Raw genomic sequence first — 11,226 nt, forward strand, 5'->3', positions numbered from 1 at the left:
TGTACTGTGTATGTTTCCCAATATTAATTTACCTTTTGTCCCCATCCTTTTCAACAAACCTATGCTCCATTTCTCCGTCATATCATGTGAATCAAAGCAGTTTACTTGCAGTTTATTTCAGAACAACTGGCATTCATACGTGTTCAAATTGTATGGCACAAGAGAAGTCTTAAAAGAAATATATTTCACAGTAGTACTACATAAACACTCCACCATTTGGCAAAAAAAGGAAAGTTCAAGGCCAAGTTAGAGGGAACCACGAGCCACTTTGTTGTGCTTTCAGAAATCCAGACATACTAACTGGTACATTCTGTAAATGCTGTTAATGGTTCTGGTTCATGTTTAAGAAAATACACTGAGTGAGCAGAAAAAATAGAAAGCCTTGTAGACTGAAATGGAAACCGACAGTCAGGCCTGTTGTGCACGTACATTTCTGCCTGTAATGTATTTTTGAAGCCATAGTTTGTGCTTCAGTTTACCACATTGTTTAAATATTGACTATAGATTGACTTTAACACTGTGCCAACAACAACCAAACACGGGATAAAGCCCTATACAATCATAAAACTGTCTGAAAAGTGGCTGCTGGTCATCAAACCCATCAATCATCTGCAAGCGGACAAATAGCTGCACATACGACAGGAATCTTTAGAAGAAATAAACTATCCATATAACAGAAAGCCTCAATGATACCAAATGTCAAATACAGTGACTATTATTTCCCAGCACAAACACTGATGTTTCTTCCACTACTTCAATGACAACACTCATATACAGACAGGCACATTTTCAAAATATACACAACTTATTTAAGTGTCTGAAAGAGTTCATCACATGATCCACCAACACCGTCATTCACAGATAGAATCTGCGACCATCATGCGTCCACGAGTACAAGTCTATACTGCTGCTTTATTTTAGCAGCAGTGCAAGAAGAAACTCTTCTGTCTTGTAAGAGATAGCAATAAGTGAGTACTAAAATGACTCCTCCTCAGATTCACTGTCTGTGTTGGGCTTTGTCAGGAGCTCCAGCTCCTCGCCGTCCTGCAACAGAAAACACATTAAGAGCTCATCAGAACGCATGCAGAAGTCCAGAGGACAAACCGGCAGACACAAATGTATTTCTAAGATAAACATCTTAGTATCATCACCAAACATTTAAAGGGTAACTTTGGTATTTTTCAACCGTGACCTTATTTTCTCATGTTTTTGTGTCTAACTGACTAATAGGGACAACAACTTCTGAAATAGCTCCAGTATTGAGGGAGAGCGCTGTAACCGACAGCTGCTCACAGGCTGTAATACGGTGCTATTGGGGCAAGCTGGCGCCGTCATTTACGTCCACTAAAAGTGCTTGTTTTTGCCATGACAGGCTCTGATTGTTATTATAAGTATCTGAGATTATGGAAAGAGTCTCGCTCAAGGAGAAGTCTCGTTGTGAAATCTGGCGAGGTGACGTGTTGCCGGAAGACAACGGTGGAATAGTGGAACACATCCATAGTGGAAACGTGAGTGTTTGTTGTGTTGGAGTACAGAAAGCGTAGCTTAGTGTTATCTAAAAAATGTTCAATGTTATGGCTGAATATTTAGATGATTTCCACAATGTGGATGAGGTCTTTGAATTTGATGGCCGCCCGTATGTCTTTGAGCCAGAGTATACTGATATTCAGATTTCACAACGAGACTTCTCCTCGAGCGATATGTGAACACAATAACAAACAAGTGAAAGGTAAGAAAAACATTTCATTTCTCTGTAGGGTCCTTTCCATAATGTTGTCAGACACTTATAATAACAATCTGAGCCTGTCAGTGGCAAAAACAAGCGCTTTTAGTGAACGTAACATTGCAGCATTAACGTTGATGCTGCACCCTTGCCCTTGCGGATGCCGTCTGCAGCATTTTCGCTCAATACTGGACCAATTTCAAAAAATGTTGTCCCTATTAGTCACAAAAACATGAGAAACTAGGGTCCAGGTTAAAAGTTATCCTTTAACTTTTTAAGTTGGCATCTGGTCAAGGAAACTACCTAAAAGTCCTGCTGACCTCAGGACATAGAGATCTGTCCTGTTTAATAGCTTCCTCTTTCAAAATCCAATAGACTACACTGACCTAATGAAATTACTGTACTTGAGGTGCGGCACCAGCATGAGTCTGAATGCTGTTTTCATAGCAGGGAATCAGGTTTCCTCCCACATTGAAGAAATCACATTATAGAGACATGAGAGCCAAGTTTCCTATAGAGAGCTTGGTATGTGTGTGGGAGGAGAGGAAGGGGTTTTACATGGGGGGTTAGCTGAGTGACGCTGTGTGAGAAAAGCGTGTGCACGTGACTAGTGAAGATTCTGTGTTTTTGTGGTTTGCTGCCTACCCCTCTGGACCTCTCGAACACCTCTCCGTTGATGACCCGCAGTTTTTCCTGCTGCAGGCTGTATTCCAGGTCCTTGGGCCGGCTGGCGTTGTAGATAAAGATGGCCAGCAGGACCGTGGGAGCCTGGAGGAAGAAGTCCAGCGAAGGGCGGAAGTCGAAGAGGAAGAGGGAGAGGGCGGTAATCAGAACGGTGGTGATCTGACCTGTCAGCACGTGGAACATGTTGTCTCTGAATTTCAAGATGAAGGCCACAGATAAACCCAGGGCAGCTGAGGAGGAGACGGAGAAGAATTTGAGTTTTTCAAATGTGCACTACAAATTTATTCATATACGCCTTAGTGTTGTTTATTGATTTTACTAACTCTGCAGCTTGTATTCGGAGACAGTTATTCACTCACTGTCCTTACCATATAAACAACAGCATTGGTCATTTGCTCAAAAGTTTTTAAATGACCTGACAAGTGACCTTTTGTAAGTAATGCAAGAAGTCACAAATAATGACAACAAAAAAATAAAAAACCACAGCATCGGTTGCTCGTTAAAACGGCCTGCATCTATATTTAATAGTCATTTTGTCATGCCACCGCAAACAGTCTGAGGTTGTTGGTAGTTGGAAAGTGTCTGGCTTGAAAACAGGAGACCAGGTTTTGCTTCCTATCTCCTACCAGCCACCAAAGTTGGTTTCTTGTGACAATAAACACAATCTTTCCAAATCCCAGACCATTATCTTTTCCTAACCTTAAAGGAATAGTTGGGAAATGTAATTATTTGCTTGAGATTGATCATATCTGACCGTTACATATGAAGCTACAGTCAGAAACTGGTTAGCTCAGCTTAGCATAATGACTGGTAAAAAAAAAAAAAATCCACCTACTAAAGCTCACTGATTAACACGCCGCCTAAACTTAACCATCAGATCAGAAAACACTCATATCAGTCGTTTTGGAAGACACTGACAAATCAGCTATTTTTCATTTTGTCATTTAGGTATGAGGACTTGTTCACTCACCAGTGACCAGCACTAGACACAGGGAGTAGACATTATGTCCATGGAGGAGACCACAGTGCACTGTGAGGCCTCGCGCCTCACTGCCGAGCCCGAGGGTCAGACCGTTAAACACCACACCAAAGGCATACCTACAAAACCATGAAGCACAGGACCAAGATTAGCATTGAATTTAGCTATGTGTCTTCTGCCTTATTTTGTTCTTCACAAGTCGCCTCTCACAGTTTACTGTTCTGGATGAAGATGCTCTCTGTAAGCTGGTCTCCATCTTTGAGGATCTTCTCGTTGTAGATGTTGGCCATGGCGGAGATGAAGCACTGGATGAGGAGCAGGATGTGACCCACACCCAGAGATCGAAGCTTCTCCACTACCTTGTCCCTCCAGGCCTGCCCGGGCAGGGAGGACACCCACGACTCAGTGGCACTGTGGTGGGAGGAAAGATATGAACAAGGGAAAATAAAACAACAGAGCTGAGCCAGACTATAGGCGGTGAAAGACACACGTCTTCAATCACAATATTGATGTAAGCACCAGGTCTTGACAAGAAAGAAGAACGCATGGAATAACAAAGTAGATATCTCTGGTTCTGCTGCATCGATTTTTGATCCTTTTATGTTTTAAAAGGGATAGTTTGTGGGTTGCATGAGGTACTTATCCATAGTCAGTGTATTACCTACAGTAGATGACGGTCAGTATGACCCCAGTTTGGAGAAGCAGACATGAGTTACTGCATGGACCCCGTCCACAGCAGTACATGGCTTTGCTTCCGTGCACTAACTCCTGTCTGTTTCTCCAAACTGTGGACGTGCCGACCGTCATCTACTGTAGGTAATACACCGACTATGGATAAGTACCTCATACAAACCCCACTTCAAAACACCCGAACTATCCCTTTAAACTGCCCATCGTTGAGTCCGACAATGTTATACGAGTGCAGTAGTAAATCGGTGGAGTACTCTTCATTCATCCTGTTACCTGCTGTCCCTCATCTGCTCCAGCAGCTGTGTGTAGAGCAGGCAGGAGTTGGAGGGGGTGGAGAGGGGGTTCGAGTGGAGACCTGGCACAGCTATGGAGTTTTGGTGTCCCCCTGATCCCGTCGTCAAGGAAACAATGGACAAGAAGAGGACAAATAACGCTGCCCACTGAACCCAGGACAGACGCCTCCTGAAGGAAAAGATGGGAAACAAACAATTTAGTTTCACCTGAGGTTGACATGAGCTGTTAACATGAACAGTGTAGTAAACACTACTGAAAGCAACTTTTCAGGAAAACACTTATATTTGGTTAAAATAGAAGACGTCTCTTCTAAACAAGTCACAAAAATGAAAAAGGGATAGAAAAGCAACCACATTAAATCAGGGAATGAGATAAAGTGTATCACCACATGCACACTCATAACCATACACACCATCCTACTGAAGAACAAAACATTACAGGGTTGTTAATCGAACCACTTACTTCAGAACAAGTCTGAAGAGTACAGCTGTGGTCAGGATGACAAAGTTGGAGAACAATACTGCCATGGCCTGGGGACAAGAGGAGGTACAGCCTGTTTAGAGATAAAACAGCAGACTGATAGCAGAACATAATAACTGAATCAAATACCAACACTTTGAGCAGGACGTTTTGTAAAAGCTGGTATGATATGAGAACGTTAAATCTAAATTTAGATAACCCTTATCACTGAAGCTATGTTATTGAGGGTTGAATAACTGGTCATGTTGGACTGTCCTGATCACCGTGCAGAGGGAGTTTGAGCTACAACCTCCAGGCCGTAGATACAGAGTTCCTGCTCTGAGGATAAAAAGATACAAGTATATTTTGTCTGTACGGCAATAGAGTGCTGCAGGAATGATGTATTTCTGACAAAAAGTCAATGGGATTCTTCCATTGGGTTTTGGATTATTACAGAAAATAAGCTCTGTGGCATACACACGTTTATGATACTTGTTCAGCAACCTAATCTACACGAATGAACACCACTTTTATGATTTTTGAAGCGTAAATGCAATCGAACCAGAAGTAAAAAACTAACGTTAGGCTATAAACAAACTACACCACAGTCGTATTACTTAACAGTTTTCAGGCTTCTAACTAAAAACCCATTCAAAAAACCCTTTGACTCCCAGACGAGGGAACTGGAAGTGCTAAAATGCTAACTAATTTCTGGGTTTTGGTACTCATTCCTCCAGCACTCTATTAGTAGCCTGAATTTGCACAGGTGGTCTCATCACCTAAGCATTTTATGCATTCTACATTCAAAAGTTTTTTGTCTTCATTTGATGCAATCTTGCTTTTTGTACTGTTTGTCCTTGTGATATCTCTGGATTGTTGCATTATATGATTATGTTTTTATGATGAATGTGTTTGCACACCTGGCTGCAACCAAATTTCCCCTGGTGGGATATTAAAGGTTGACTTGACTAACTGGAATTTATGCAACAGATTTTTTTTTCCAGAAGCCCTAATGTAAATCTAACATAGACAATATTTCCTTCAGGTAGTGGTCATATAACTAGGTATTGAAGTGTTAACTAACAGGCTGCAGGTAAGTCATCACATAGAAGATGATGAGGTTGTCGAGGAAGTAGAGGAAAGCAGGGACAGCCCACTTCAGGGAATTGAGGAAGGACGTGCTGGAAGTACAGCTCAGATCTCTGCATGATCGTCCCTCTGAAGAAACAAACAAAAAGAGCAAATAAACAAACCATCACACACATTCACAAACCCACTGAGACAGCTGTGGCTTCAAAGTTTACCTCGGACTATGACCCGAACTGACATAGCCAGACAGAAGAGCAGTTTGAGCGCCTCGGCGAGTATATTGACGGATGCAGGGAGGAAGTCATACTTGTTCTCTGCAAATTGACAACAAACAAAGAGACACAATATGTCACACACCTCAGTGGAATACACAGAAAAACATGTTTTATAACATGTTTTTCAAATGTGTGCTGACTTGAAGACAAGCTTATCACATCATGTTAAATCTCTGTGGGAAACAAAAAGTAATATCTGTCAGTCACCAGCGTTTTCAGAGAATTTGAGCAGCAGGATGCGACTGGTCCCCAGCGTTACAAAGCCCAGGCCGAGGGCCAGAGTGTAGGCCGAGGAGCGGGAGCACAGCCTGGTGCAGGGCTGACAGCACACCATGGCTAGGACGGGAACTGAATGCAGTCAAACCTATACAAACACAGATACAGAAAGTGATGGTATCAGACTGGTTTCCAGTATCTCAGGTACCCTGAGTTTCAGTTTCAGAATGAAAATGAAAAGGTAAGATTGGTGCATCTCTATCCAACAACTTAAGATCAATGCGGATATTTTCAACAGCTCAAAGTTCCTGTGGCTAAAAATCACCTGGACTATGCTGTATGAGCAATGAAGAAACATTTGATGGGACATTTTACAACTGGCTTTTCATCGTGGGGGTCAACATTTTCCTGCATTCTTCAGGTTTGAAAGTTTTAAAGTTGTTTTTCCCCGAAGTATATCATGATTATTATAAACTATTAACACCTCATTTATGTAACCTTGTCACGCTTGACAGTAACAGTTGCCATTTTGAGAAATTGGCAACCAATTCTTGACCTTTGGTTGACATCAGTAGCAAATACTCTTTAAAATATAAAAAAATAGGGACAGCAAACTGTGCACCCCAAAATTTTTATTTTTATATTTATGCATTAGTGATATTTAAATATTGTTACAGTCAGAACCAGAACCAGACAACGCTGCACATGTTTTGGTGTTTACTCGCTGTGTAGAGGCATCTGTTTTATAGACAATTTCTACAGACAATTTTGTTGCACACCTTAATTGATAACATTTAAGATTCAAATTCTATAACATATCAGATAAACATAAACTAAAAATAATTTTGTTTGGTTACTGTAATAAAGCTTTTATTCTTTATGACACATTTTCATCATTTTAAAGGCTGCAGTTTTTATATTGACGTGTGCTGCTGCTCTGTAGTGGTTCATCTGGGCTTTTAGGAACTGTCTTTTGATGGATGATCAGGAATAAACCGTAGCAACAACCAGGCACATACACCAGATTAATACACATTTGGTAAGGTCAAGTTACTGTTGTCAGAAAACTGACAACACAAAGGTCCAGTGCTTCTAGAAGAAGAAGACGAAGAAGGAGGAGGACAAGGACAAGGACAAGGACAAGAAGAAGAAGAAGAAGAAGAAGAAGAAGAAGAAGAAGGACAAGAACAAGAAGAAGAAGGAAGAGGAGGAGGAGGAGGAGTAGTTGGACAAGGACAAGAAGAAGAAGGAGGAGGAGGAGGACAAGAACAAGAACAAGAACAAGAAGAAGGAGGAGGAGGAGGAGGACAAGAACAAGAAGAAGAAGGAAGAGGAGGAGGAGGAAGAGGAGGAGGAGGACAAGAACAAGAAGGAGGAGGACAAGGCCAAGAAGAAGAAGGAGGAGGACAAGAACAAGAAGAAGAAGGAGGAGGAGGAGGACAAGAACAAGAAGAAGAAGGAGGAGGAGGAGGACAAGAACAAGAAGAAGAAGGAAGAGGAGGAGGAGGACGAGGAGGACAAGGACAAGAAGAAGAAGGAGGAGGAGGACAAGAACAAGGACAAGAACAAGAAGGAGGAGGAGGAGGACAAGGAGGACAAGGATAAGAAGAAGAAGAAGGAGGAGGACAAGAAGAAGAAGAAGAAGGAGGAGGAGGAGGAGGACAAGGATAAGAAGAAGGAGGAGGACAAGAAGAAGAAGAAGAAGGAGGAGGAGGAGGAGGACAAGGATAAGAAGAAGGAGGAGGACAAGAAGAAGAAGAAGAAGAAGAAAAAGAAAGAGGACAACAAGGACAAGAAGAAGAAGAAGAAAGGACAACAAGGACAAGAAGGAGAAGAAGGACAAGGAGAAGAAGAAATTATAAGAAGAAGATAAGAATAGGATGATGACAAAGGCCAGAACATCTAAACATAAAAACGTATTTCCAGTGACAGTCCCAGCTTCTCAGATGTGAAATCTTGTTTCTTCTCTGCATCGTTTATTGCTAATCTTTTGGGTTTGGACTGTTTGTCAGACAAAACAAACAATTTGAGATGCATTTAATAGACTAAAGGACTAATACAAAACAATAACAAACGAGAGATTACTCAATAAGAGTCAGTAAATCTGCTCACACACAGTATGTACTGTTATAAACGAACCAAGTGTAACAGCTCAATGCTAACTGTTAGCATCATCTCTCCCACAACATGACGACATTTCTGTTAATAAACACCTTCTATAAAAACAACACGCGTGTTATTTTAATCATTCTTACATGTCCTTTCTGAGGGAATCGTCAATACGATGTCAAAATGAAAGAAGTCTTAGTGAGACTTACTTGTTTTGCTCCTTTCTTCATAAACATGCTAACTGAAGCAGAACTAGAGCACTTCCTGTTTTATCTGCGCAGGCGCACTGGCGCAGTCAGCTGACGTGATGACGTCATCCAGCACGCACTGCACGTCAGACTATCGATTATCCCCACCTGAGAAGGTCTGTGGTTGTTTACTTTTGCTTAGTCACACAGTTATTTAGTGATGTATAAGGCTAAATACTATACAGTAGTACAGACAGGGAAAGGTAGACAAAAGTAGCAATACTACTGTTTTAATGTAAAAATGCTCTTGTTACAAGTAAAAGTACTATTATTACCATCAAAATACCATACCAAAAGTAAAAGTAGGCCTACTCATTATGCAGAATGGCCCATTTCAGAATCATATAGGCTATATTATAATACTAAATTATAATTTGCATTATTGTGTAGGTATGTCACTTCAATGTGGTAGCTGGTACTAGTAAAAGTACTACATAAGTAGGCTATTACCATCAAATTACCATACCAAAAGTAAAAGTAGGCTTACTCATTATGCACAATGGCCTATTTCAGAATCATATAGGCTATATTATATTGCTGAATTATAATTTGCATTATTGTGTAGGTATATCATTTTATTGTGGAAGCTGGTACAAGTAAAAGTACTACATAAGTAGGCTATTACCATCAAAATACATACCAAAAGTAAAAGTAGGCCTACTCATTATGCAGAATGGCCTATTTCATAATAATATAGGCTATATTATATTACTAAATTATAATTAGTGATGCATTATTGTGTAGGTATATCACTTCAATGTGGTAGCTGGTACAAGTAAAAGTACTATAAGAAGGCTATTACCATCAAAATACCATACCAAAAGTAAAAGTAGGCCTACTCATCATGCAGAATGGCCTATTTCAGAATCATATAGGCTATATTATATTGCTGAATTATGATTTGCATAATTGTTTGGGTATATCACTTTAATGTGGTAGATGGTAAAGGTGGAGCTAATTTTAATTAGGGTACTCTATACACTGCTTAACCTATAATTAGAGCTGCAACAATTAATCAATTAGTCGTCAACTATTAAATTCTTCTGCAAGTATTTTCATAATCGATTAATCGGTTTGAGTAATTTGAAGTTACTTGCATTGCAGATAGACATCCAAAACATATCAACTTATAAAATGTACTGCTATAAACTACTCAGTTATATATAAAGTAGTTAAAATTGGCTCTACATTAGCAGACATAACAACACTCCTTTAATTAACTTCACCCAGATAGCATGCTTTCTCCACATCCTCTGCAGCAATTATGTAGTACAGCGCCATGCTACATCACAGCTGGGTGTGGTCACAGTTACTATTTCCGTATTTTACTGATAACCAGTGAAAGGAGGATAGAACAGGACAAATATACTGTATGTTCTTGGTACAAGTTAAGAACTGCTGGTGAGATAAGGCTGGCAGATAACTGACGGATAACTGCAATAATCCAGATGAGAGGTGATAAATCTGTCTTCTACCGATTTTTTTTTTTAAGGAGAGGCGTTCTTAAATTTAGCAATCGTTCTGAATGAAAAAAAGTTAACAGAGTTTGTTTCAGGCACGTGCAGTTATTATTAACTAAAACACTTATTCTGATATAACTTTTTGATACAGGGATGGCTCTCGCCCTCTTGGTGCCCTTGGCGAAATTCGGATTTGGGCGGCGCTCTAGGGTTAGGGTTCAATCCCCCAGAACCCTAAACCTAGCCCCGTAAACCGCAACACACATCAGACAAAATTAACATTTTTTTTTTCATAAATGACTGTATTTATTATGTAAGGGATAATGTACAGCTAGCCGGTCATTGTTGTTAAAGCAAGCCTGACAGGGCAATGCCGCACCCCGACGCGGAGCCCTGAAGGGGTTTCTTTCACAACAATGACCCGCTAGCTGTACATTATCCCACTTATTACATGGCTACTTACTTAAGAAATCAATAATTTGACACAAAACGGTCAGCCAGAGTCCGACATTAGAACTGCGGTCTGCTATACATAGCAACGGTCTGTTATACATAGCAACGGTCTGTTATACATAGCAACGGTCTGCTATAAAGACATAACAGACCGCAGAACGCTGTGATTAACCAATCAGAATCGAGTATTCAACAACGCCATGTAATAAGATATAAATAAACAATTGGTCCCTGATATTGTTGGCTTAAAAGTGTTTAGTCAGTTTCACTACAATCTAACAAATAAGTGCGCCCGGGCAGATGAAAAAGTGTGAGAAAGAGAGTTACATGGGTCAAAAGTCTTTATTTATTTATTTATTAATGTATTTATTTGTCACCTCAATGCAGAGGATGGGCGCCCACCAGCATTTTTAAAAAATATTATTATTATTTATTTAAATAAAAAAATAAAAAATGTAATTATTATTTTTTTTAAGGCGACCTGCGCCCCCCAGAAAGTGGCGCCCATAGGCGACCGCCTATATGGCCTATGTCTTAAGCCGGCCCT

General features: G+C 40.4%; 1 protein-coding gene across 2 annotated transcripts; it reads right to left on the bottom strand.

The window, feature by feature from the left end:
* Positions 1-96: 96 nt before the first annotated feature.
* On the bottom strand, positions 97-8,879 carry slc35a5 (solute carrier family 35 member A5). Of its 2 annotated transcripts, none has more exons than XM_037789884.1 (10): positions 8,728-8,879; positions 6,401-6,557; positions 6,134-6,232; positions 5,914-6,047; positions 4,833-4,900; positions 4,350-4,538; positions 3,597-3,797; positions 3,378-3,505; positions 2,369-2,637; positions 97-1,044 (listed from the first exon to the last, which is right to left on the bottom strand). In XM_037789884.1, exons 2-10 carry the CDS (start codon positions 6,525-6,527, stop codon positions 976-978), a joined length of 1,284 nt encoding a protein of 427 aa, XP_037645812.1. In that variant the 5' UTR covers positions 6,528-6,557; positions 8,728-8,879; the 3' UTR covers positions 97-975. The 2 variants fall into 2 exon arrangements, with proteins under 2 accessions (XP_037645812.1, XP_037645813.1); XM_037789885.1 differs by having other exon boundaries at positions 8,665-8,809.
* Between the last annotated feature and the right edge of the window lie 2,347 nt (positions 8,880-11,226).

Source organism: Sebastes umbrosus, chromosome 13, assembly GCF_015220745.1.
Source record: "Sebastes umbrosus isolate fSebUmb1 chromosome 13, fSebUmb1.pri, whole genome shotgun sequence".
Taxonomy (NCBI): Eukaryota; Metazoa; Chordata; class Actinopteri; order Perciformes; family Sebastidae; genus Sebastes; species Sebastes umbrosus.

Coding starts and splice junctions, on each gene's coding strand:
- slc35a5 (XM_037789884.1), bottom strand. CDS start 6,527: ATGGTGTGCTGTCAGCCCTGCACCAGGCTGTGCTCCCGCTCCTCGGCC. Junction 6,233..6,400: donor CAAATTCTCTGAAAACGCTG/GTGACTGACAGA, acceptor GTCAATTTGCAG/AGAACAAGTATGACTTCCTC. Junction 3,798..4,349: donor GAGCAGATGAGGGACAGCAG/GTAACAGGATGA, acceptor CTCCCACCACAG/TGCCACTGAGTCGTGGGTGT.